Source organism: Macaca nemestrina, chromosome 12, assembly GCF_043159975.1.
Source record: "Macaca nemestrina isolate mMacNem1 chromosome 12, mMacNem.hap1, whole genome shotgun sequence".
In the NCBI taxonomy this organism is placed as follows: Eukaryota; Metazoa; Chordata; class Mammalia; order Primates; family Cercopithecidae; genus Macaca; species Macaca nemestrina.
This window is the reverse complement of record NC_092136.1, coordinates 57,744,379-57,771,856: the sequence shown is the minus strand read 5'-3', so window position 1 is coordinate 57,771,856 and position 27,478 is coordinate 57,744,379. Positions and strand designations below refer to the sequence as shown.

The following is a 27,478-nucleotide window of genomic DNA, read 5'->3' as shown; positions in this document are numbered from 1 at the left end:
CCTCACATGTCTTCTCCCGAAGCTCCAGATGCACTTTTCCAGTCACTTGCAATGGGTTAGCCTGCAGACACTCAAACCTGGCATATCTGAACAGTAACTCACAATGCCCAACCCCTTCTCAAACCTGCTATTCCCACTGGGTTCTCTGAGGAGTCACTGTCCAGACCCCTCTTCCTCCAACATGCAGCTCTTCTATCATCATCGCCCCCACCATGAATAGCACTTAGTGCAGGCACCATGCTAAAAGCTTTTATTAAATCATGGAATCCCTTGACGTCCCTAAAAAGCGTTCCACTTGTTTGCAGATAAGAAAACTGAGATGGAAATGGTTAAACAGCCTCAGGTTACACAGTTAGGCAGAGCCCAGACGAAGAGCCCAGGCTGTCTGGCCTCAGTTGTGCTTTTCCTGCCGCTGTGCTGTCCTGCCTCGGGTCCCATGGGCTTGCCTCAGCTGTACCACTCACCCCAGGCCCCTGCTTGGCGCATCCAGCTCTGCCCTGGGCTATTGAAGAACCTGCTCACTGGTATCTCTGCTTCCCTCTGGCTTCGCCACAGACCCTGCTGCCAAGGCTGCCCCTCCCTCATAGGCAGGATCACTTCCCCAACGCCACCACACCCCTGCACCCCTGCGATTTCCCATTGTTTACAGGCAGCCTGGCCCTGTTCCAGACCAACTTCCCCAGTCCCATACAACGTCTCCAAGACCCTTCTTCCCTACTCGTTCCCCACGTGTTACAGCCAGGCAGGCCATCCACCCCAATGCTTTCCTAACTCCCGTGGCTCCCTTGCCCCATCTACCTTTACTGAGCTCTGTATCCTTTAATACCCAGCCTCAAAGGCTGTCTCTGCTGCAAAGCCCTGCCTGGTCCCCTGCCAGACTCCTCTGGCTCTCTCTGCTCTGCCCGCACGGGTCTTCGCCTCTGGCTGGGTTGACTTCATACCGCCTGGGATTATTGTTTGTTGTCTGTGTCCATCTGTGTCCTCCAGTAACCCATGATCTTCACAGGCCAGTGCCCTGTGTTAGTCATCTCTGGATCCCCGTGGCTGATGGGGCTGGGTGCAGTGAGAGCCTCGGTACTGAAATGAACAGACCCGGCCTACGAGGTCATTCTGCGATTTGGGGCAGGAAAGATCTGAGTTTCTTTCTGCACTTCCATCGAGTCCTGCTGTAGAAACCACAAATGGGGAATGATCGTTGAATCCCAGAAGGCTGAGCAGGAAGGGCTGCTGCAGGTCATTTGTGTTAATTCTTTATCTTTGAAATGTTGGAGTGAGGCCCAGAAATGAGAAAGACGTAGCCCACGATCACTCCGCAGGGAGGAGTTGTGGTTAGAATTCAGACCCCTGGCTTCTAGCCCAGTGTCCTTTCTGCTTTGCTGAACCATTCCATCTTTTCTTTGCTTTTTCTTTACACAAATCACCTCCTACAATAACAACAATTGCTTATGCTGAAAATCAGCCCAGTCTCTTACCTCTGCAACCTCTCTTTGTCCCCTTCCAGATAACCACAGGACACTTTATTTTACACTTTTGTCATAATGATTTTATACTCTCATTTTTAAATTTAGTATTATTTGGGGGGGGTTGGGTAATTAACCCTAAATTCTTGTAGAGAAATTAAGTGCTTAGAGTATATTTCTGGGTTGCTTATTTTCTTCCATTGAAGTTTCACATGAGATTCCTGTCCATCATCACATTGCTTCAGTTGTTGCCACTGTCTATTTTCATATCTAATGGGATTGGTGCTCCTCTCATTAGCCATTATCAGAATTGTCTTTACTTTTCTTACCTGTTTTGTTTTTGTTTTTTGCTTTTTTTCCCTTCCAGATAATCTATACCTGGGTTATCCAGAGGAATTAGGGGCAGACGAGTAGCTTATCTCAGTCTGCCTTAATCCTGGGCATCCACACAGGTCAGCTGAATTGGGCACTCTTAATTCATGGCTCTGAAAATGGAAAAAAATGGCCATTGATTGAGAGAAATAGGCAAAAGAGAGAGTAGTGGTGGCACCAACGCCCTGACTACCCCAAACTCTCACTGTTGCCCACTAATCTGCCATCCTGGGATGTGGGGCAGGATGCCCGCACTGTGTGGGCATGCTGTCACGGGATGGTGGAGCTGGCGTTGCTGATCGACACTAGCCAGCAAGTCAACATGACCACATTGGCTTTCTTATCACAGAACCCACGTTCACAAACTATCTTGGGGCTCACCCTCCTTTCCTTAAATCATCACCACAGGGAAGCATAAAAAATCTCTGTACATTATCAAGTTTCAGAATCCCCTTGGAATTTTGCTTCGAACTAAATGAAATCTCATTTAGGAAGAATGTCTTTAAAATAGTCTTCCTATCATACAGAAATACATTAGGAATCTCCATTTCTTCAAGTTCTTTTTATAAATTTCAATTGCATTTTATAATTTTCTTTATATGAATCACAAATCAGTCTCACTGGTATTATTTTAAAACTTTTCATATGTAGTCTTGTACCACTGTAAATGAGATCTTTTTCATTTTCATTTTGCAAATGATAATTTTTTTATAGAAATGTTCTTGGCTATTTTTCCATCTTATTTGGCAACTTTACTGAACTTTCTGATTCTGGGGGTTTTCTTGTTGATTCCCTTACATTTTCTCAGGCCCCGTACAGTAGATCACTTGTAATAATATAAACCATGAGTCCTCCTTTCTAACATAGTAGACTAATGCCTGTTCATCAATGCCCCCCTCAGGAATTTTAAAGAAATACAAGTAGTTGGGGCCTCCTTGGTCCCCACTGAACCATGACTTCAGTCTCAGCCTTAGGGCTTTGGCCTTCGGGTGCAGGGATGGGAGGTGGATTCCAGACCTAAAAGTCTGCAAAGGTAGAGAAAACCTGGCTTCTCTAAAAGCATACCAGTATAGCTGCAGACCAGAAACTTGACTACTTTGTAGGAACTTTAAAAAATTTTGGTCTGTGAGCAAGGGAAGCGAGTGAAGGATTTGAAGCAGCAGGTGCAAGGAGAGATTTGCATTATGAAAAAATCACTCACTGCCATGTGAGAACAGACTGCAGGGGGGCTGGAGGGAAAGGGGGTGCAGATCATTATGTAACCACAGCTAACTCTTACTGCCTGTTTTAAATGGTTTACATATATTAACTATTAAGTCTCCAGGACGGCCCAAGGCATACATGTGGTTCATGGCAGAGCACGTTTGAATTGTTCCTAAGCGCTCATCACCTCGACTCTTTTTCACAGAGGGTGGGAGGGACTTCAGACCCACTTACGGAGTGCATCCCGAGCTGCCATCTGTCTTCTGGGTGTGTGACTGGGTGAGGGATGGGTCTGTGCTCATCACGCATTTTTCATAGGGGTAAGTCTAGCCTGAGTGTTCTCTATGCTGCTGTCCCAGGGAAGTGGGAGTGGGAGGCGAGAAATGTGTATCCTTTTAATGTAAATTTTCAGATGGGGCCCTTGATAATGGAGCTCCACTGATGTTGAGTGCCTTAGACCTTATCTAATTCAATTCCCTCATCTTATACACTGATACACTGAGGCCAAGAAAATTGGGAAGGCATTTCTCTATGGTCATATAGGAGGCTGGGGACTTAGGCCTAAACTCAGGATTCCTGACATCCAAGACACTAATGGTGTTTTTACATCAAGTGAGAACATGGGCCTACAACATCAGCAAATGTCTGGTCACCTGTAAGGAGCAAGGAGAGTTTTATAAGAGATTTGTGTCCTTCACCAAACTGCTTCAGTTGTCTCTCAGAGCCAGCAGGATGGGGTGGGACACAGTTCAGAATAGGCAGGCTGAGCTGCAGATACGGGGAGCCACAGTACGACAAAGAGAACTGGGGTGTGTTCGGTGCAGGGACCATGTAGCTGGGGCGGAGCAGAGGATGACCTGAGCTAGAGGAACACACAGTGGCCTGAGGCCCCTCCCACTGGGGGGAAGGGAGACCTCTGAAGTTCATCTGAGGGCCAACCCTACTTGCCTGTCTCCAGGGAGACCCCAGAAATCCTCAGAAATGCAAGGGCTGGGACAGGGCCACCTGGCATGAGATGTCCAGCTCAGAATCCCAGGGCCTCGTTCTGCTAAGCTAAGCCCCCATCCTCAGAGCTCCCGCCCATGCCTTCCTCAGGGTGGAGGTACAGGAAGGAGCCACTCTGCAGCAGCAGAGAGGATGGTGACAGCTCAGCAGACACAGAGACATGGAGAGCAGGTGGGCTGTGATTGGACCAGGGGTCAGGAGAGAGACACAGCGAAGCAAAGGATGCAGAGGTGGAAGGAGGCGGAGATGGGTACTGCCCCGCAGCCCCACCACCCCTGGGCATGATCTCACCTGAGGAAGGCTAGAAGGAGTCTTCGCGCATCACCTCCTCCAGCCAGAGCTCAGCTTGGAGATGTGGAGGGGGAAGGGACCCTCTTCCTTCCTTCCCTTCCTCCCTCCTAGAGCCCAGGCAGGGCAGCAGTGGTGGGACCACCTGTTCTCACCCTCATCTGTGGTGGGCGGCGGAGGCCCCATGGCACAGGCCTGGCGAGGCTGAGTAAATCCTTGCTGCTGTGACCACCCACAGTGCTTCTGCTTCCTTCTGTATAATAGCTCCTCGGGGAGCTGCCAGCAATCAATGAGACAATACAAGTGAGCACTTAGCACAGTGCTGGCCCTGTGTGAGGACTCAGTGAGTGGGAGCTCTAAGTACTAAATGTTGTCCCATCTCCGTGGTACTTTGGACTTCTAGCACAGCATTCACAGACACACGTTCCTTCTCAGTTCAGCCTCACACACTATGTGCAGTAGGCAAGGCATACGTTGTCTCTAATTAACAGATGAGGAAACTGAGGCGAGCCTGGGGAGAGTGGTCTCTGGTCACCCAGTGAGTTAGCAGCACAGAGAGGACAAGCATTCAGCTCCCCTAAGTCTTATGTGTTTTCACGGCTGTGTTTCTTATATAAAATACAAGAATGCTAACACAAAAAACAGTAAAGCAAGAATTCTCACCTTATTTCAGAGTTGAGCAAACTATAATCATCTTCTTTTGTCTCCTAACAGCCCTGCTGTAAAGAGTCAAAATATCAGAGAATGTTTAGTGCTGAAAGGAGACTTAGAGATAATCCCACTCTCTTTCATGAAGCACAGAGAGGGGACATCCTCATTTGAGGTCACACAGTATATTAGCAACTTAGCCAGGACTGGAACCTGGCACTGGCGTTCTTTCCTCTATAGCTGCTGCCTCCATAAGGTCTTGGAACTTTTATTCCCACTTCAGAGTCTGGAAAACTCCAGTCCCATAGCACTACCTTTTAGGACTCTGCTTCCTCAGTGGTGGCTCTAGAGTCTGATATTTAAGAATCAGCAGCAGCAAAAGGGAAGGGCCATGGAGCAAAAAGATGGTGTGTTGGGAGTAATAAACTTTTCAAATAGTTTAAATTGCATTTCAGGGACTGATTCCTCTTGCTGGAGAGATTGGTTTGTGAATTCAGAATAAGATTGTTTAATATGCATTTCACATTTTAAATAATCATGGTTTTCTTAGAGCAGGGAGAAAAACAGGTCAAAAACACAAACTCATAGGCTTTTCTGAAAGGTTACAAAATAAAATGTTCTTTGCTGGAGGATATAAAGGAAATGGCTCTCTGTTTGACAAAGGAGAGGGCTCTGCTAGATAAATCCTGCATTTTTGAATAAATGAAAGCTCTCTTTGTCTCTTCCTGATCAGCTTAATTCCTTGTTGCCTATCTGCAAATCCAATAATGCTGGTGAAACAAACCCCTCCTGGAGGCTGAGCACAGGGGCCTGAGCACTCAGCCTCAGAACCACTCTTTCTATTTATAATCTCAGCCTCTGCTCCCCAGACTTAGATGCCCCATGGGCAAGTGGGCAAGAGGACTTGCTGGGAACAGAAGCTTCCCCGGATCAGGGACACTGTCCTCCAGCCCTGGGTCTCCCTGCCTAGGAAGCACTCAGCAAATGCCTCAGAATAGGTAAAGAACAGATATTACAGTTCAGCATCCTTCCTGCACTTCCTCTGCTCCCTTCCAAGATAAATAACCAGGCTAAGAATTGCAGGTGTTTCTTGCAGCCACTTGGCTTTCATCTTAGTGACACACCATATGACACTAGGCGACTAAGGATATGTCAACTTGTAAGGCATTACTATATATATAATTTTTTTAACCTAATCTATTTTGCACCAATAGTGTGTGTTTATTGTCTGTCTTCTCCAACATTGGGGGTGAGGATGTTGTCTGTGCTGTTCAGGGGTCACTAGGAGGTCTTAGGGGTCAAAGCTGGAGCTAAGAGGAGGTCCAAACACCTGGAAGAAGTGGCCGTCTGGAATGGAGGATGTGGCCCCTAGGGCGGCAAAGCTGAGACAATGGACTGTGTCCCTCACTCTAGGCAACTTTGTATGAGACCATATATGTGTCGGCTGGTGGGGCTTTTTTATAGAGCATTATACTTGCCTAAAATATTGTATCCCCATCTCATAAGTCCATTACTTTGTCATTAAAAATTCTCTATAAGGCTGGGTGCGATGGCTGACACCTGTAATCCTAGTGCTGTGGGAGGCTGAGGCAGAAGGGTTGTTTGACCGAGGAGTCCAAGACCAGCCTGGGAGACACAGCAATACTCAATCTCTACAAAACATTTTTTAAAATTAGCCAGGTGTGGTAGTTCACACCTGTAGTCCCAGCTACTCTGGAGGCTGAGGCAGGAGGATCACTTGAGCCCAGGAGTACAAGGCTACAGTGAGCTACAATAGCGCCAGTTATACTCCAGTCTGGGTGCAGAGTGAGACCTCATCTCTTTCTTGTTTTTTTCTTTTTTTTGAGACAGAGTCTCGCTCTGTCACCCAGACTGGAGTGCAGTGGGGCAATCTTGGCTCACTACAACCTCTACCTCCTGGTTTCAAGTGATTCTCCTGCCTCAGCCTCCCAAGTAGCTGGGATTACAGATGCCCGCCACCACGCCCAGCTAATTTTTGTAAGTTTAGTAGAGACAGGGTTTGCCATGTTGCCCAGGCTGCTCTTAAATTCCTGGCCTCATGTGATCCACCCACCTCAGCCTCCCAAAGTGCTGAGATTACAGGCGGAAGCCACCGTGCGAGGCCGACCCTGTCTCTTAAAGACAAAAATTCCCCATGAAGGATGCTTAGTGATCCATCCTGTGAACATTGAATTATTTACTTAACGGAGTCCTAATTAATAGACATTTTGTTTATCTTCCCCCAACCAATTTCCCCTGTTAGCAATAAAGTTTCCATCAGTATCTTTGTATATAAACTGTTGACTTCATTTTCAAACTCCTTTGACTAGTTTTCTAGAACAGGAATTAAAGAGTCAAAGGGCTAAGGCGCCCATCATCTGGTTTTCTCTGGAGGAAGGTAGTTCTCTGGACTCTACAACGCTCATCTGCCTGAATCTGAATTTGAACTCTATTACTTCTTATCAGTGTGACTTTCAGCAGATTATATATAACCTTTTTGTTGCTTCATCTGTAAAGTGGGGATTATAATAGTACCTACATTGTAGTGTTGCTCTGAGGATTAAATGGGAGAAGTCATGTGTAATTGTTAAGTTGAATAGGCATAGGCATGACTCATGAGATGTAATCATAAAGCAAACTTTATTTTTGTCCCCCACAGTCTCTTTAAATTTATTCTGTAGGGCTCTTTTCCCTTCTAAAATTATATTAAATTTAGGGTAAGTCCCATGACTTTTCTGGCCAGTTTCAGGTAACCAGAGGTTGTCTTGTCAGTAATTAATGCATCCTGTCTGTTGTAATAAAAAAAAAAATCTTGAAACATCAGAGTTACACCATCTCTTTCCCAGCACAGTCTGCTGTAGGCCAGCTGCCTGAGGGGAGCTTGGACATGACAGTCCTGACCCTTTCCAGGGTCCAAGGTGGAGCGGGAGGGAGGTAGGAGACAAGATGGGCGGGAAAGGTCTTCAATGACTGTACTCTGATGAGTTGGTGTCCTGTTGTTCTCTGGGCCCTCTCTCCCACTGGGGTGTTTTTGCAGGTTGGTGGAGACCACCCCATCGCTGGAGTCTCATCCTGCACCTCCCTTGATGAGGGTGATACTTTCTCCCCATAGCCGATCCTATGGTTTCTTTCTCAGGCTCTGGGAAACCCGGTCTCCCTCGGTGTCACTTCCTCCCTTGGAGGAGCCCTCTTGGCCTGGATCTAAGACAGTCACATCTGGCTCTCTTGCTGGGTCCCACCTTTGTCCACAAGAGACACTCACGTGTGCTTTGCCCTGCAAACCAGGGAGCACAGGCTGATCCCGAAGCAGCAGCACTCTTGCTGCTCTTTGGATTTGTCCACTGTGGCACCAAGACCATTGTGGCCACATATCAACTGACTTAGGGGTTTCCTCAAGGCCCCACTCTGTGGCTTTGAGGTGAAGATATAGCACCCTGCACCCCTCCCATGTATTAGGTATCATTTGACCCCAAAGGCTCTCTCTGAAATTCATTCTAAACCTCCAACAACCCTTTTTTCAACCTCTCTCCCGTTTTGTATATATTAGCGATGGGTGTCAGCTAACGGCATGGATCCAGGTTTTCGCCACCTCTTTTCCAAGAGGTGTATCCCACTTCACTTTGGAATGTGGTATCTGTTCATTTGGACCCCCAAGTGGAGCCTAGACTGGAAGCATCCCATCTCATCCTCCCATTGCCATATTTGTCTTTATGAAACACACAGAGGAGCACCTGGCATAGAGCATGCACTCAACAAATGATAGCTGTGTATAATCCAGGCTCACAGGCTCTCTAGTTACATTTACCTCATAACCATTCGATCTGGTTTTATTCCTATTACTTTGTTTTATGCCCTATGCGTTCTATGTTTCCTACAGATTATGCTTTTGTGTATTTGTGTGTGTGGAAATGATTTGCTATTATTTTCAGCAGTGATTTGGAAAATAGACATTGCTTTTAATTTTACTAGTGGTTGACCTACTTTTTTTTCAGACATTGTAAGCCTGTTTATCTCAATCATCAGCAGTAGTGCAATGGTCTTTGTGCATTCTGCAGTTATTTAAATGGGAATTACAGAGGGCTTTATCTGGCCACCCATACTTATGCTACCATCTTGCCATGATGTCTACCCACAGCTTCAAAATGGCTGTGGGTAGGGCTGTTTTACCCTGTTTTAGGGCTGGCTCATCTTTGTCCTGGACTTTACTCATAGCTGTCTAGCAGTTTTCCATACCACTAGCCTTGTCTCCCTCAATCCTCCATTCTGCTCCCAATTATTTCTTTCTAAAGGTTAAATCTGGGCAGATTATTCTTGGCTTAAAACCCTCTAGTGGTCCCCCATTGGGAACCACATCCTTAGAATAGAGTCTATAGGATTTTTCCAAACTATAGGATAATTGTAAACACCCTAGCTTGATGTTCAGGATGACATATGATCTGGCCCTGCCTTAACTTTCTAGGCCCATTTCCTCCCACACCGAACCATTCACCTATTGGTTGAATGCTGCCATGCTGGTTTGCACCTTGGTTTTCGAGTGCATTGGGCATGTACTCTCATGTCTCCATATCTTTGCTCATGTCATCCTCTCTGTCTGTAAGGCCCTTTGGTAAAAGACCCTAGGACAGTGTCTGCTCAATTGTAGAATCTCAGTAACTGTTAAGTTTCCCCCTTCCTTTGTTATCAGCTTATCAAAATCCTATTCATCTTTCAGGGCCCAGCACAACCATCATCCTTTTCTACTCTTGGGAAGGCTTATCCTAACCTGACCTCCCCTCTTCTAGGGACTTTCATTGACTGCCTCTTTTCTGTGTCCCCTCACCCTCAGCACGTTGTATACCTGTGTTCTAACACCAACACCTTAATGTGGGGTACAGTTATTATTTCTTCCTATCTCCTTTGCCAGACTGAAAGCTCCCTGAGAGCAGCCATGCACCTGACCCCCACTAAGGCCACTGCAGCCCTGCATCAGCCTTCGAGGGGCTAGTTGATGTTTGATTGATTTGAATTGGCTTCCTCAGACTGCAAGGTCACAATGCCAAGCCACCAGGCAGGACTCAATCTGAATGGATATAATTTATCATTCATATCCCTTTGCTTCCAAAATTGACTAGAGATGGCCCACATTCAATAAAAAGTCACATTAAGTATAGCACATATAAGACTCCACATAGGTGGCTAAGTGCCAAAATGCTAACCTTCTTCCCTGGGTGAGCTGATCCTGCTGAGGCAGGGCAGGCGGGGGAGGGGGGTGGTGGCCCTGGGATCCTCAAGCTAAGGTGGCAGATGCGAGGGTCTCTGTTGGGCCACTTCACTCCCCATGCATTCCTTCACTCCCCTTCACAAACATTTCATCACCACATTTGAAAATGCCTAAAATGCAAACAGGATGATTTAAATTCATAGCAAATATCTTACCCTTGCAGGATTTGGGCAGGTGGTGAGGGAGGCATGTTGGGATTGCTGTGTGGTGGTGTTTCAGTCGAGATAACCTTGCTCCTGGGGCTAAATTTGAAAAGCTTATGCCCTTCTTCAAGGGTCACTGTTATAGTGCAGTTGTAAAAATATAACTTTAACCGTGGCCTAGTATAATATTCATTATGTGACTTTCTGGAGTAGCTTTTGGATAGAAGCCAAGGGCATAAACTTAAAATGTCAACCACGGAAGCCATTTGAGTGGAAAAACCCATCATGCATTCTGAGTTGAATGTTAACACTCATGCACTCCATAGAACTCGAAGAAGCACACACATCATTCCCTTGCACGCGTACCATCCAACAAATGGTCTTGTGCAGTGCTGTTCAGACTGCAGAGCCATCTCTCACACACATACACACACTTCTGCATACACTGAAACAGTCCCACTGCCCCCAACTTCCCATGCACACACATTCATGCATACACTGGCACACAGTCCCACTGGCTTTCACACAACCTATGTGCATACACACATGCACACACATACACACTCATATTCATGTATACACTGGCACTCAGTCCCACTGGCTCCCCCATATCCCATGCACACACATGCAAATGCACACACATACACACTCACACATACTGTGTGCACTGGCACTCAGCTCCCTCACATGTACACACACTCACACTCATGCATACACTGGCGCTTAGTCCCACAGTTCCCCCACATCCCATGTACATATGTAACTTCTGCAGAAAGACACTTGGAAAGCCATCTTATTTCTGCACCTCACTCTGCCTCCAGATTTTGCTCCCTTAGGACAGAGCCTAAACTGTCTATTTAATAGATTCAATTACTCCAGGCTCCTGAGACCTTCCAACTTAATTCTGATTGCTTTAAGGTGTCAGGTAATTTGGGAATAAAGGGAGGAAAACAGCTTCAAATTCTTGAAGGGAAAGTCTTTTAGACTCTAGTTGTCTCTGACATGGTAGCTACTAATTGCAACTCAGGAAGAGGTGGCCTGGAGGGCGGGGCCTCCAGGAGTCAAAGCTTCTGATCTCGAGGCAAGGTTCTGTCCTGAAGAACAGAGGCCTCTGGGCAATGCTTTGCTGCTCCATTGCGGTCTCCAGGGTAGGGACCAATCTCTGCTGCCCTTCCTGGGAGGCCAACAAAGTCCAGGCCAAGCGTCCCAGCAGGCAACAAAACAACCCTGCTTTCTGCATTCTGCACCCCACTCCCAGGTGTTTTATTTTGTCTGCTGTCTGTCCCCAGTGACAGTGATAGCTCTTGGAAGTTGATAAATGATAAATAATCAAAGGTCACAGTGTTCAGACAGCATCAATGTTGTCCCAGACAGAGATGGGTCTGACTTGTCCTGAGCTCCAGAAGCCTGGAGAGAGAGGCTGTGTGTGTGTGTGTGTGTGTGTGTGTGCATGCATGTGTGTAGGTATGTGTGTGTGTACACTGCATGAACTGTGATAGGCCGAAAGGAGATTGAGGGTAAGTGCTGTAGACCTAGACCTTTTGTGTGTGAATGCTAGCTTCATCATTGACCAGCTGTGTGACTTTGGGTAAGATCCTTGCCTTCTCTGTAACTCAGTTCCTTTGCTGTAAAATGGGTATGATAATGGTGCCTACCTTCTAGGGTGGCTGTGAGGATTAAACGAATTATAATATGTATGTAGCACCTAACACAGCTCCTGACGCCCAGCAAATCCAAATATAGTGGTTACTGTGTTTTATATATATATATATATATATATATTTTTTTTTTTTTTTTTTTTTGAGACGGAGCCTCGCTCTGTCGCCCAAGCTGGAGTGCAGTGGTGCGATCTTGGCTCACTGCAAGCTCTGCCTTCTGGGTTCACGCCATTCTCTTGCCTCAGCCTCCCCAGTAGCTGGGACTACAGGTGCCCGGCACCACGCCCAGCTAATTTTTTGTAGTTTTAGTAGAGACAGGGTTTCACCGTGGTCTCGATCTCCTGACCTCGTGATCCGCCCGCCTCGACCTCCCAAAGTGCTGGGATTACAGGCGTGAGTCACTGCGCCCGGCTGTGTTTTATAATTATTTTGGGCAAGAGAAGGCAAGGCTGAAGGGCTGGGAGAGTCCTGGGGTGGGGGTCTGCCTGTGGCCCCAGGGCAGCAGGATGAGCCCCCTCGCTCAACCCACTTGGTTGTTCTCACATTCTCTGCGGGGCAGTCCTGACCGCCTGTTTATCATCAGAAGATCCCCGCACAACACTCTTATGGCGCAGATGGTGGGGCAGAATCCAGGATGCACATGAGGACGCCCACGGGGCGTATGGGGGCTGTGCCCCTCCGCAGACCTCTCCCTGATCACCTGCTCCACACGCAGGCCCTGGTGACCCCTCAACCTGCTGCTCCTTGCTTCCGCTCGCCCTGCTGTGGGTCCTCTACCTTCTCAGTGTGCCATGCCTTGCATTCAAGCTGGTCCCAGTCACAGCCAGGACTTCCTCAGCGCGCAGAGACTTTCAGATGATCTTTGTAGAGGTTTTTGCCTCCGGTTAACTGCGCCCCCTAGGAAGGGCTTTGGAGTACACAGATCACAGAACAGTTTCAGCTCCACCACTTCCTAGCTTTACGGCCTTGGGCATCTCAGCATTCCTATTCTCTGGGTTATAGGGATAAGGTGTTTGTCTCTCAAGGCTACTGTGGAGATTACATATTAGAAATTTGCAAGGGCTGGGAATGCAATAGACAGTAAATGCTCCCCTTCCCTTAACGCTATAGCTTAGATGGGAGGGAGCTGCTGCTGAGGAAACACCTCCTTAACCCAAAGACAGAGGGTTACCCAGGCGCGGGTGTGGGAACTAGGAGGTGGGGGTGGGGGAAGGTCAACCTCCACGTTTCGGCCCGGAGGGTCCCCGCCTCTTCCTGCACGACTGGATTCCTCCTCCATCCCCGCCCCGGGCCAGGTCCCTGTCCCCACCAAATCCGCGCATTGGTTTCCCATCCCATAGCGGAGATAGGTAGGGCAGGTACATAGGGAGGTGCTCGAATGATCCCCGTTTCACAGAAGACGAAACTGAGGCTGGGAGGCCTGGGGACTGGCTGCAGCGCCGTCGTTAGCCGAAGGTGGGCGCTGGCGCGGTCACGTGCACGGTGCGTGGATCGCGGCGATTTCGCGGGAGGGGGCAAGGCCGCTCCGCAGGCCCTGAGCCGGCCGGGGGGTGGGGTCTCCGAGGGCGGGGCGGGGCGAGGGAGAAGGGGCGGGCGGTCGGTCGCTGCCAAGCAGTGCTCCCGCCTTGGCGCCAGAGGGGCGCGGGACGGTGCGGTTGGCCTCCCCGCCTCCACGCGCGCGCACGCCCCGCGCACTCCCGCCGCTTCGCCCATCTCGCCGCGCCGCGCAGGCAGCCGCTCGCAGAGCCAGCAGCCCGGGCCCTGGCTTGCAGCGCGGGCCTCGGCGGGGCCCAACGCCCCGGCCCGGGAGGATGCGGCCCGGGGCGGCCCGGGAGCTGAGCAGGGCCCCCGCGCCGGCCCCACCGGGCCCCGGCCTCCAGAGCCGCAGCCACCGCCCCGCCCCCGAGAGACATGACTTCCAAGCCGCATTCCGACTGGATTCCCTACAGGTACGCGGGCGCCGGGCTGGGGCGCCCACCACCCCCGACTGGGGACGTGAGCTGGCCCAGGATACGCGGCCGGGGCGCAGGGCACCGCTGCCCTCCCCACCTATCCCAGCACTGGGGCGCGGGTTGGAGTCGCTGGTCTTTCCTCCCTCAACTTTGAGGGCCCCTGCGGACTGATCCCGCCTGCCCCGCTCCACCCGCTTATCTTCCAGGGTTGCTGGAAGGGGCCTGTGTGGGCCTTGTTGGGTCAGGCAGCACCATGTGGCCGCCTGCGGAGGGAGCCCACACTGCTCTGAGCCCCCTCCTAGGCCCAGCACCCCAGTCACACGCCTGTGTTGGGTGCGCGCACACGCTCATACATCTGCACGCATGCACCCACAGGACGTCCGAGCTTTGGGCCAAAGACGCTCCTGCTGGTCCGTTCACACTCTCAAAGCATGGATCCGTGAAGACAGTTATTCTGAACCAAGACCAGGACCAGTGGTCATATGGACATGCACCCTACACACAAGAATTCTTGGGCTCACAAAGACACATGCCTGCATATCTGTGCGTGTCCACCTGCTGTATCTGGAGAATAACTGACACCTGCTTCTCACTCAGAAGTGCTACTCAGTCCTTTTCAGACACTGAATAATCTACTTGCTAGCAGGTCTATACCTAGACACACACCAGCTCACAGTACATAGAACTGCCCTCACATGCACAAAAGCACTCAAGAATCCAGGCACATGCAGGGAAGCCCATCACTTTTTGCTGCCAGGCACTGTGGTCTATCTCAAGGATGACTGGACTTTCCCACTTGCGTGGGAAGGGGGCAGGAAGGTGGTCTCTGGGGGCCCCTCACAGGTGCAGGCCTTTCCCTATCCACTCTACTCCATTCTCTCTATTACCAGGGAAAGGAGCTCATCGCCATGGTAGCGCCAGATTCTTGGCCACCCATTGGCTCCTTGGTTGCCATGGGCTACGGGGCTGTCTCTAGGCCTCCTAGAGGGACGTGTGTAAAAAGGGTGCTGGACTCCTAAGGCCTACTGTGTTATTGGGGACCCAGGTGCACGTGCTAGCGGACGGCAGGATCAGATCCTCGGGACCCGCCTTGTAACACAGCCTGCTCTCTGTTAGAGCCTCATACCAGTCACTGACAGAAGATAGTTCTGACAGGGCTCTTCTCTGAGTCTGTCCAGACAGCGTCCCAAATAGAAACTAGCTGAAACCGCCCAAGGCTTGTTAAAAGCAGATCCTTCTGAAAACAGGCACGTGGCTTGGGAACTCAGGGTTTCTCTTGAGAATTTTTACCTCTAATCTCAGCTCCTGTGGGGGATTCAGGGGTTTCCAGGTTATTTTGTGTCTCTCCCCACCACCACCAGCAACACACACACGTGCCCACATGCAAGTCACCCATAGGATCTCCTGCAGACACATGTAGTCACACTTCAGTCTCACACGGATCAGGGAGCTGTTTCCATCATGGAACCAGGGACTGGGGCTGCGCTAACTCAGGAGAGCTGCTGCCCCGGACAGACTTCCATGCTGGGGCACAGGTAGTTTCTGGAGGATCCTGGCCTTTCTTGGCACATGTGGGCTGAGGACCTTCTAGAAGACAGTGCAACCCCACAGAGTGTCATCAACCTTTTCTAGCCACGCGGCAGAGGTGCCTGGGCAGGGCCTGTGGGCTGAGTGGACTCCAGTGCTGTGGCAGTACCTGTGTGTGGGGGTCCAGATGGCGGGGTGGTGGCCATGGACTGAGGAGGGTGGGAGGGGCAACACTTGTGACTGTGGAGATGATGGTGTATTTAGGATCTGGCAAACTGGAGGTGGGCCAGGCCAAGACATGGTTCTAGGAAGCTTCTCCCAGGGAGCCAGGGACTAAAGCAACTTGTAGAGAGTGTGCAGGGGTCTTAAAGAAAATCTGCCTCAAACGGAATGGCTTAAGCCTATTCCTGGGAAAGGTGGCCCAGGAAGGTAGAATTGTCTCTAGGAAATGACTCTGTTCTAGCAAGTGCCTAGGGCCCTGGCATCCTTCAAGGAGTGATTTGGCACTTGCCCCAGCCCAGGTCCAACTACTGTCTCCCCTCCACCCCCATGCCTCCAATTCCTTTCCTGGGCCGCAGACTCAGCCCTGAAGCATAGAATTCAGTCTCCCTGGAAGCCTGGCCCCAAGGAGCATCTCGACACCCTTATAGCCCTGTGCTGCTTGCTTTCCCCATGCCTGTCACCCCGCCTCTTCGTTCTATTGTAGAGTGGGGGGTGTGTAGCTGGAGGCAGGCTATGTCAACAGTTGCCAGGATCCCCCCTGCCCTGCTGGGGTCTTTCTGGGCACACACTGAGTGTGGGAAAGCACTGGACTTGGGGTGTAGACTTCTGAAATGAGAGACTTGGGCTGAGAGGAGGAGATTCAAATTGCTTCTTGCATTAACTGGGCTGCTGATTGCAGTCAAAGCCACATGCTGTCTGATCACAGAGAAAACTGGGGCAGAAGACAGACAAAGCATTTTACTTGCAGATGGGAGTGGGGGCAGGGAGTGGCACGCATGTGATTTGACTGATGTGAGGTTTCCCTAATGTCACAGCATGTCAGAACTGGTATGTGGCGTTTGGTTTTGGGAGAGAGGTGTTGGCTGGCTTCTTGCTAGTTCTGCTGGTGAGGATTTTACTCCCTCTCTAATGGTTACACCTTGCATTCCCTGGGCCCAGCTTATTTTCTTTAGAGAAATGATAGTTGGTGATAATCTTCTTATGGGTAATTTTGGCTCAGTGTATAATGATCATGGATTAATCTCACATTCTGACTTCAAAGGGAGCCATTGAGTTTATAAAGTTTAACAATTGGAATTTTTTTCTTTTGTTTCTTTCTATTAGTACTAACAATTTCTAATTCTGCCAGTTTCTCTTTACCTGTGTTCTTGAGGAATATTAAATGCCCTTAGTACATTGACAGCCTTTGATAAGTTGGAAGTGGAGCGGCGAGAGTCAGGAAGGACTAAGGCCCACGGCATACTGGAGGACCATGCTGGGTGCGATTGGGGTGGCCCTGTCCTCGGTGCCCTTGTCTTCATGGTCCTGAGGCCATTGCCTGGTGTTTCTCTCACTTGGTCACGAACTAATTGAGAGCAGGGAACTTATCAGGTTCCTGGTTGTGTCTGCAGCACAGACAAGACGTCCACTTCTTTGAATCAAAGTGGCATCCCCGGATAGCCTCAAGGGCTTCCTTGGCTTTCCCAGCCCCATACCTGGGTTCAAAGCACACCTGAGGGATACAGTACTCTCGCACCACCATGGGGCCTCCTGTAGCACTGCTTGAAAAGCACACTGTAGGTCACAGAAAGAGAATCTCAGGCTGGAAGAGCCCTTACAGGTCATTTAGTTCTCAGTGTGGATGCTCCCTATGGCATCCCTGCCACACGGCCTCGGCCTCTGATCAGATGGCTGTGACTTTTAAGTTCTTCCTTAGGTTGAACCTAAGCAAGTCTCTGGGTTTCCCCTCCTCCTGGCCCTTGTTAGGATCCTCCCACCACTTCCTCACTTTGTTTTCTAGGGAGTAATGGGACTCCTGACTCCTTCAGTTCTGCTGCTAGGTTCGGCCTCTGAAGTGCCCTGGGCACTTGGACCCACCACTTCACTTCTGGTGACAGTCTTATAACAACTCCCTGATTTTCTTGTTCTTTAGAGATCACCAGCTGTGGCTCATGGTCGCATTTGCATGGCTGAGCATTAGAATCATCCATGGCACTTGCTTTTACAAAGAGAGAGAGGAGTGGGTTGATTCTGGGGGATGTTGCTCAGCAGTTCTGAATGACCGAGTCAGGGCTTAGTCCCTCCAGCAGTTTGAATGCACCTGGTAAATTTGGGAACTACTGGCTGGAATAGAGATGGTGCATCTTGGGAGGGTGGAACTCCTGTGAGCAGTGTGGTCCTCTCCCTTCTGGAGCCACGCTGGTTCCCACTGTATCCCAGTAAGTTGCCAGGCAACAGAAGCCACAGATCTGGACTTTCCGAGGGTCCGGCATTGGGCACAGGGTTGCAGCCAGCTGCCCTGGCGGCCTTTCCTCTCCTGACAGCCCACATCTCTGATTTCCTGGGTCCAGCAGGGGTAGCTTCCACTGTGACTGAGGGGAAAGAATGAGGGCAGGAAGAGGGGAGGGTGAAGTGAACATGGGAAGTGTGTCCAGAGGGTTGGGTCTGTCCCTAGATTCCCTGACCCTTGGGCCTCTGGTTAGCGCTGGTGGAGTAGCTGGAGCCTGTAAGGTAGAGTCTACGAAGAGAGGGAGGGAAACAGGCTAGAGGATGTTGGCCGTGTGTGCTTTTCCAGGGCACAGAATTGTCCTTGTGTCCCTGCCCCCTGTTGTCAATCGTGGTTGACTGCTCCGATATCTGTGGGGTGCCTTGGGGGAAGTGAGTAGATGTAGAGGGGCGGGCTCCCTCAGAGGTGAAGCTGCTGTCTTGTTGGTGCTGGCCAGAGCGGATGGATTTGTGGACGCTGAAGCCTGGGTTTCTCTGACCCTACTGAGCCAGTGGCTTTTCTGAGCCTCCCTGTTCAGGCCCCCAGCAGGAGGCGCCCGTGATGGAGGAGCCTCCAGGGTCAGCTGAAAGACCTATCCATCAGCGCCCTGTCTCCCGTCTGAGTCTCCTGGCGGGGCTGCAGCTGGCAGCCTGGGCTTGGCAGTTATTCCATAATTGGAGCTGAAGTCATTAAAAAGCCATTACTGTCTCCTTGTGTGGTTATGGTTTAGTGCAGCTAGAACAGTGCCCATCAGAAACAGGCAGGCTGGGGAAGTGTCGGTGAGAAAGGAAGATGCCTTAGGAATGGTGCTGGGGTGGAGATGAGGAGGAAGGGCCATCTGGGTGGGGGTGGAGAAGGGAACTGGGCCTGCTGAGGAAGCCAGGGGAGCTTTTGGTTCTGCTCTTCCTGGAGACAGCCATCATGGTTGCCCTTGGTCTCCACAACAGCTGCTGTTGGCTGGGGATTCTTTGTTATTCACCAGGGGGAGTTGCTGCGCACTTGTCCACTAGGAACACCCACCTGGTACAAGCTCGTCACTGCTAGGTAATCGTGGTCCACCTCGTCCCCTTGCAGCTCTTCTAGAAACACTGCTTTACCAGGAGTCGTGCCCACTGTCAGAGCCTCCCCATTTTAGTAAATTTAGTGTAGACCCTCCTAGCTGGGTCTTGCTCAGCCAGGCACAGGTGGCTTCTCCCCAGTGGCCGCCTCCCAGCTGTGCATGCTCCTTTCCTTCTGTGTGCTTGCAAATGCCTGCCGGTGGGTGAGGTGGTAGGCAGCTCTCTAGGTACTTTGGGGATATCTGTTTCTGGAACCTCTTTTCAGAAGCCTAACCCTTGTGTTCATCCATCTTTCTCTGAAGGCCAGTGGTTAAGTCCTTTCTACGTGTAATCTTACCTAGTAGTCAGTGTTACCCAAGCCTGTGGCTCTTTATCATTCTCCCCCATCAGGAAATGGAGGTAGAGGCAGAGGAGGAGAAAGGAATGTTTTCATGGAAAGCAGCCTCCTGCCTCCGGCATAACTGTGCGTAGTCCATGGCAGGGGACGGGGGCCTATGGTAGGGAAACGTGCCCCATGCATGGATGAGAGCATTAGAAGGCGCTGGGCAGTGAGGCCACTATAGCTGCAAATACCTTTTGTCATTGAGCAGCTGCTGTGACCCAGCATTTCCGGAGGTGGCATTGCTGATGGGAGTCTCACCTCTCAGCTGGATGTCCCCTTTTCTAAATGACTCTCGATGTGAGCGTCAGCACCATGGAAGGCATCTTCTTTGTCTTGCTCAGCCAAGCCCAGGGCTGGGGATGGCCCAGGTGACTGCCCCGTCCCTGCCCTCTGAAAGTGTGAGTGGCTTGCGACTACCTAGAAAGCTGTGGAATGGCCCCTCCTGCTGGCACAAAGGGAAGCCAGCACTGTCTTGTGGAGGTTGCACAGGGGCCAGGCCACTGGCTCATGACAGTGGGGTTTATAGCTGCCCTGTGCCCAGGCACAGAGCTTGGCAAGTGGAGCACAGTTAGATTCCAGATCCTGTTGCTTCTGTCAGCCAGGGGCCATTGTACAGAGCTTAGACTGCATTTTTCATGTGTGTGCTGAAAGTTGTGATGCGTGTGCACTGCGCGTGTGGCTGACCATGGGGGACACTGGTGTCCGGGTCTGACCCTTTCAAGTCCATCTGTGGGCAAATGCTTTGACTTTGCTTATTCAGTCAGGCTGTTGGCTTGAGCTGTAGAGACAGGGGAGGGTTGTAGCCCCTCAGGCCTGGCAGGGCCCTGAGGCATTTTGTGCCCTGGTCCTGAACCCTTTCTTCAGAAGTCTTCACTGCAGTCCTCCAGCCTGGGTGCGTGCCTTCCGCAATGGGATGCCCACCCTTTCAGCCAGCAGGAATATTTAGAGACCTGGTTGCATCCTGTGGTCCTGGCAATGCCTTCGGGGAGCCCCAAATGCAGCTGTGCCCTCTTAGGCAGATGGGCTGTTTCAGGAAGACCGAGGCCTGGAAGTATGGCTCTTGAGCAGTGTTTTCTCCTGTGCTCTGGCAGCTGAGGGTTTGGTGAATGAGGCTGTTCTGCACAGCCCCAGATCACAGTTGGGGTTCCTCAGGCATGCAGAGCAGCCCGTGGGTACCAGGAAAGGCCTTCCCAGCTGTCAAGTAGGCAGGACAGCTTCTAGTTAAAAACGTGCATAGTCCTCATAGATGGTGGCCAAGGTGGTGGGTGGTGGGCAGTCTGTGATATGGGGGCTTCCTTCTACCCTCTGACTGGCTCCCTTGGAGATGTAAGTAGTTTAAGGCTCATGTAGGTCAATGAATGTTCCAGCTAGAAAGGGCTAGCCATCAGGAGGAGGTGAAAGTGACTTCACTTTGTCCTCAGGGTGATGTGACCTCATGTTTCACCCTTACACGCACACTGCACTCACCTTCCCACAAGCACACCCACTTCTTCACAGGTGTCTGCATGCATGTGTGCACACACGCGAGATATTCACACACTTCCTTATGGCCTCGCACAAACCTAATGCACTCGGGCATGCCTGTGCAGGTACCCGCACACAGTATGGTTCAGGGGCAGCTTCAGAATAACTGGGCCAGGGCCGCCTGGGGCTTCCCAGAGCTCAGATCCTCAGGCTCCAACCTCACCCCATGCAGCTGCCCACACCTTGGCCTTTGTAGCATTTGGGCCTAGGTCTCATGCATGTGTCTCTGGCTAGCCAAAAGCCAAGTGGTTTGAGTTACCAGCTCCCTACTTGTGCCCTGACTTCCTCAGAGGCACGGCCAGTCTGGGTGAGATGAGGCTCCCTGTCCCAAGACTTGTGGGGCTCAAGGATTGGATGTCCCCCGGGCTGCCTGTGCCATGTCTACAGCCTGGGAAGGACCTGGTGGCTGGTTGCTGGGCTGTACGGTGATGTGTTGTGTCCACCCTGCAGACAACTCTGTGTGGCCCAAGCCCTGTACACTGAGGGACTGGTTAGTCTCTTAGCTTCATTCTCTCAAATGAGAAGGAGGACCCTCTGCCCTCTTTAAGTGGGGAAGGGGAGTAGACAAAGTCAGCACTCTATTCTGCCCACTTGGAAAGCTAGGAGTTTGCTTTGAATGGATGGGGAAAGGGTCTGTCCCAGAGGACCGCAGCCTCCTCTAGAATGGTGGAAAGGAGGGGAAAGGCTGGGGCTGGTGAGATCCCAGTAGGCAGCTGGAGGGAGCAGCCCCTGGGTTTGTCTGAAGCCTGGCCTTGGACCTGGCTTGTTGCTGGGATGCCTCTGGATAGTTTTCCTGGATCTCAGTCAGGCTTGGCCCTGCTCAGGGATCTGAGGGGAGGGTCTCATCCAGTACTTACTGGGGTGTGCTTGGGGAAACAGGGGTTCTAGCAGGATTCCAAAGTGGCAGCTCAAGCCTTTTTGGTTCAAGCTGGTTTCAAGATGGCCGGCTCCACCCTTCCTCCTTCTACCATGTGGGCTCACTGAGTCCCAGAAGCCATGATGGGATGGGTTTAAAGAGCCCAGATATGCTGGGGTTGGGCTCTGGGATATATCCTGGCTCCTCATGGGCAAGCCCTGAAAACCCCTCTTTCGCTCCGCAGTGTCTTAGATGATGAGGGCAGAAACCTGAGGCAGCAGAAGCTTGATCGGCAGGTGAGTAGGCCTGGGGCTGGGTGGAAGGGACGAGTCTGGGCTGGGATCTCCGAGGGCAGAGGGGCAGGGCTGTCCATCTTCCCTGGATGATCCCGTCTGACTGGGGAATGGAATTCCCATGTGGAAGAAGAGAGGTGCACTCTCTCCCAGCTCAGCACTAACCCTGCACGGCACATGGGCTTCTACCCCTCAGGCAGCTGGGTGACTGCAGTTGGAGAGCTGCCTGTGCTGTGATCCTGTCAAGGCAGCCACCTGGACCCTGTTTTGCCTCCTTTTCCTGGGCCCCAAGTCTTGGGGTTCCAAGGACATGGGGCCTTGGCCCAAGGTGGGCTGTGGACCCACTGAGAACTGGGAGCCCTTCCTTCCTGGTGGAGGCAGTGGGTCAGCCAAGCTCTCTGCCTCCATAGCGGGCCCTGCTGGAGCAGAAGCAGAAGAAGAAGCGCCAGGAGCCCCTGATGGTGCAGGCCAATGCAGATGGGCGGCCCCGGAGCCGGCGGGCCCGGCAGTCGGAGGAGCAAGCCCCCCTGGTGGAGTCCTACCTCAGCAGCAGTGGCAGCACCAGCTACCAAGGTATACCTTGCCTGCCGCCCCACATCCTGTCACTGCTTCGGGGAGCCCCTCACTTCCTGCCCACCATGTGGGGCTGGACCTGATGGGGGATGCCCAGGCTGTGTGTGGCTTCTAGCCCAGGCAGGCAGCTGAGTAGGGAGGGCAGAGGGAAGGTGGACCTGTAGCTTTGGGCACCTGCATACGCTCCAGCTGTCACCTCCTGAAATCAGGCGCTGAGGCCAGAAGGCTAAACCTTTTATGAAGCCAGGAGTTCAGAAGTCCAAGTTTTGATCTGGAGCATTTCAGTGAGTGCAGGAGGCAGCTTCTAAGAGTAGATGACCTGCTCCACCAGTATTCTGCATCCTGAGAGGAATGCATCTCACTGTCCTGCCCCATACCAACCAGTGTCTCAGCACAAACACCTGTTTCCTGCCCTCTCTGCACCGTGTCTGCCTGGCTTCTGACTTGCAGATCCCTGTCTCTGGCTCACAACTCCTTAAGAGCTGTAGTGACCTGGAGCCTCCAGCTCCCATCCTTAAATGTGCCAGGTCTCCGCAGAGCCCAGATGGGAGAAATTCTCTGCAGCTCATCCTGGAGAGAGAATGGCTTCAGCATATCTCTGCTCTCAGGACCCTCCTTCCTGCTTGGGTTAGGTTAAGAGTAGGCTAGGCCAGACTGAGGGTTGGGCTCTCTGAGCTTAAAAGGAGGACTCAGACTCAGTCTCCACTGCCCCCTGCTGGTACTACTAATCCAGGCTGCTACTTCACCAAATAGTAATTCTAAGAAGGTTGCAGGCATCTGGCTTTTTGCGGTTAGGAAGAACCTTAGCAGTCGTGGTGCTCCCCTCCTTCAGTGGCTTCTTTATGACCTGGAGCCTCCAGATACATCGAATTACTGGTAGTTGCCTCACCTCAGGGCTTTTTCATCTAACTGCTGGCCCCATACCCTGCCTCGCAGTGTTCCAGGTTCTTCTCTGGGTGCCACTGACCCATAGCTCCCTGAGCCCTTTGCACGTTGGAGGGCAGCAGTTGAGTCTCATTTGCCTGGTGCCCATTTTGTGGCTGGGCACATCATACAGGCTCGGTCCTCTCTGTGCACGTGTATCCTCCGAGGAAGCCCACTCTGTTTCTTCTAATAAAGGCTGGCTGTGCATCTGCCGGTGGCTAAGTACAGTGCTAGAGGCTTTACCTGCATTATCTCATTTCATCCTCACAGGAACGCATTATCCACACATAATCAGTAAGGACGTGAGCTCTGAGGGGCTCAGTGACCTGCTCATAGTACTCTGCTAGTGAGCAGCAGGGCTAGACTCTGAACCCAGACCTAACAGACGCCAAATGGTCTCTCCTCCATATTGTGTTGCCTCCCTGATGAAAAGCTCCTTCATGCTAATTCCCGTGTGTGTGTCAGTTCAGCACCCTGACCATACCTGGTATGTCTGTACTCTACTTGAGAGGCCTTCAGAAAAGGGGAACAGGGACCTCAGCCCAGCTGTCTCAGAGGCAGCCCCAGCTGGTCCTCACAGAGCTGGCCCCAGCCCCACCCTTTGCTGGCAGCCACCTCCTCCACTTCCTTTGTGAATGCCATCTCAAGGGTGGTAGTGGTACCCTGCCAGGAAGGCGGCCACTGTTCTGGGTCACATGGTACATGGCCTGTGGCTGTGTGGCATCACAGCCCCAGCTCTGCCAAGCCTGGCAGCTGGGTGAGTGAGGCTGCATATAGAATGGGGGCCTGCACCCAGGATTGTGGGCCCTGCCAATTTGTGCCAGAGGCCAACATCATGAGAGGTCATTGATGTGCAGTCATTTTGGCAAGTATTTCTTGTCAGCTGTGTTCCAGATGATGCCAGGTCATCAGAAAGACTGTGGTACAAGTAGCACCTCTGGCATAAGTGCAGGACTGAAGTCAAAAGACAGTTTCTGTGCCAGGTGGCTCACGCCTGTAATCCCAACACTTTGGGAGGCCAAGGCAGGAGGATCACTTAAGGGCAGAAGTTCAGGACCAGCCTGGGTAACATAGTGAGACCCCATCTTTAAAAAAAAAATTAGCAGGGTGTGGTGGCATGCGCCTGTATTCCCAGCTACGTAGGAGGATCACTAGAGCCCAGGAGTTCGAGACTGCAGTAAGCTATGATCGTGCCACTGCAATCCAGCAAGAAAAAAAAGAGAAAAAGATAGTTTCTGGTTGTGCCACTACCAGTTACCTGCTTGCTTGTGACTGGGACACGCCATTTACCCTCCCTGGATCTGTTTCTTCCCTTATAAAATAGGGAGCGTTCTCTGTCTTAGGGCTTTGGTACTCGAAGGAGCCATGGTGTGTTCCAAAGTCCAAAATCAGCTGATTGCTATTCCCTGCTGACATGCCAGACTGGGCTGGGCCTCCACCTTTTTCACAGAGGACATGTGAACATGTGACATTTGACTTCTGGGAGGTGCCTACTGCTTCTCTGGGGGCCCAGTCTTTGTCCAGGTCCAAATGGTGGACAAAGCTCTTGGGAGGCTGCTGCACATGTGGGTGGCCTACCTGGGAGCTGGTGTTTCGAAGGCCACTCCCACCCACCTACAGCATTAGCTGCCTCCCTCTCTGCCCTCTGCTGGCTACAGGCGTCAAATACAGGGGATCATTCCAAGAGGAAAAGGAGGGAGTTTGATATACATCAGAGCTCACAGTTCATCCTGGTTTTTGACCTGCTGGGTATACTCATTCATGTTACACATTCATTCATTTCTTAAATATTTATTGAGGTTTGTGTCAGGTTCTGGATTAGAGGCTGTAGGTCCCGACTGAGCACAAATGGGTGTGGTCCCTGCTTTCATGGACCTTACAGTCTAGGTGGAGAGACAATGTTAAACAGACCGCCATGGGTGTGCTTTGTGGAAGGAAGCCGAATTCTGTGAATAGATGACAACACCTGCGCTGACTAGGGAGGCAGGCACAGCTTCCCTCGGGAGGTGACATCCAAGCTGAAATCTGCAGGATGAATGGGAGCTGATCACTGAGGGGGGTGAGGGGGAAGGCAGTGCAGGCAGCAGGAGCAAGGGCCCTGTGGCAAAAGGGAGTGCAGTGCATGTGAGGCACCAGACCAGCCTGGTGTGGCTGCAACTCTTGGTGCCCCAGAGGTGGGGAGTATGTGTTTAGACCTAGGGGAAGGGAGAGAATGTCGGTCTTCATCTTAAGAGCAATCAGAAACCATTCAAGGATTTTGAGCAGATTGGGATTCTACAGTATGGAGAATTTGGAGGCCACCAGCCGGAACCCTTCTGAGACCTCACTGTTGGTGCTTGTAGCTTCTTGTATCCCAGAGTTGTTCTGAGCACTCCTATACCCCAGCCCCCATGGGCTCATCCCTGCAGAGCCCCCTCATAGGCTCCCTGGAGTGCTTGCCCTGGTTGTGGTCTCTTCCAGAAGATGCAGCCTTTGTTCCTCCTTCACCATCTTCAGAGGCCGTATCTTCTTGGACATTCTCCCTGCCTCTGTTCAGGCTCAGTACGGTTTGGTGGCCCAGAACTTGGAGTGCTTAGTTTGTTGGCTGATCACAGGTGTTGGTCTGGCTGTTGACTTGATCACACTGGGCTGGGGGTGCTGCCTCCTTCCAGCTGGGCCTGCCCTGGAATCTTTGCCTAGTAGAGGTGAGTGGGCCTGATTCTGTGGGCTGTGGAAGTGGTACAGGGGCCCTGGTGGGACTCAGGGTGTGGTTGAAAATGCTGTGCTGGGGACTGTGTTCAGGTGGGAGCTCCGGTCTCACCCAGTGCCTGTTTCTCTTTCTCCGTCTGGGGATGTTTCCTGAGCAGTTCAAGAGGCCGACTCACTCGCCAGTCTGCAGCTGGGAGCCACACGCCCAACAGCACCAGCTTCAGCCAAGAGAACCAAGGCAGCAGCCACAGCAGGGGGCCAGGGTGGCGCCGCTAGGAAGGAGAAGAAGGGAAAGCACAAAGGTCAGCTTGCATTCTCTACAGCCCTCCCCAGCAGGCCTGGACTCCACTGTAGGGCTGGGGAAGGTTTGTCCTCCTGACTTGGAGGGGAGGGATAGGATGAACAGCCTCAGGGAAGACACAGACTGCCACTCGGGGCACCCCCACCAGGTGGCTCACAGGCCTCACCTAGCTTGGGAGGTACCCGGGCTGCCTCTGGGGGTGGGCATGCCCACCACACCGCCAGGAAGTGAAGTCCTACTCAGCTGTGGCCCAGAACTACCATCCCCCACCTCAGCTACCTTGGCCTGAGCACCCTTTATCATGACCCCTCAAGGAGGATCCCACCCAGCCTGGACTAGGACACTCACTGCAGTGGGTGCTGCTTCCCAGGCAGCTTGCCCCATCCTTGTGCAGCCCTCGCTGTCAGCTCTTCATATAATGTGGACTTCCCTTGACTGTAGTCCAGGTTCCATCCTCTGGACCACAGACCAGCCTGTTCCCTCTGCTCCTCTTTCTCCAGAAAAGACCCCTAAAGATTAAGGACAGTGATGGTGGCACCTGCCCTAGGTCCTGTCTCTTGGCTACACACCCCATTTCCTCAACTTTTGTTCATGGACAGTGGTTTCCAGGCCACCGCATCTTGGTTGGACAGTGATGTGTCAGGGGCCATGGGCTTCTGGAGCTGACCAAGCACTCTGGGCATAGCTCAGCAGGCGGGCAGGGTGGTTGCCACCTGTATGGGTCAGGCCTTGCTTCTGTTACTGAAGCTCTGTGGTTAAGAGGTAGGAAGGCTGACGTGGGATGGGAGGTGCTCCACTTGAGAAGGCAAGTGTATGCCAATTGCAGTCTTTTTCAAGGGGCCCATGCTTCTAATGATGTATGTGAGTTACTGCATGTGTGTACGTGTGTATATTTG

The 27,478-nt window shown here is 51.7% G+C and overlaps 2 protein-coding genes across 4 annotated transcripts in view; one reads left to right on the top strand and one right to left on the bottom strand.

Annotated features, from left to right (window-relative positions):
- Window positions 1–27,478, top strand: part of LOC105488733 (TUB bipartite transcription factor) — an 84,962-nt gene that overhangs the window by 49,830 nt on the left and 7,654 nt on the right. For 2 of the 3 annotated variants that reach the window (XM_011753081.2, XM_011753079.3), the window contains 3 exons: window positions 22,048–22,099; window positions 22,507–22,669; window positions 26,440–26,583. In XM_011753081.2, the coding sequence (XP_011751383.2) occupies window positions 22,048–22,099; window positions 22,507–22,669; window positions 26,440–26,583 (359 nt within the window). Of the gene's footprint in view, window positions 1–13,831; window positions 13,987–22,047; window positions 22,100–22,506; window positions 22,670–26,439; window positions 26,584–27,478 lie in introns of those variants that run through there. The other variant, XM_011753082.2, reaches the window with a different exon arrangement.
- LOC105488732 (RIC3 acetylcholine receptor chaperone) overlaps window positions 26,578–27,478 on the bottom strand; it is a 70,208-nt gene continuing 69,307 nt past the window's right edge. Inside the window, exon 8 of the transcript XR_011610861.1 lies at window positions 26,578–27,091. The gene's annotated coding sequence lies outside the window, so the exon portion shown is untranslated. The remainder of the gene's footprint in view (window positions 27,092–27,478) is intronic.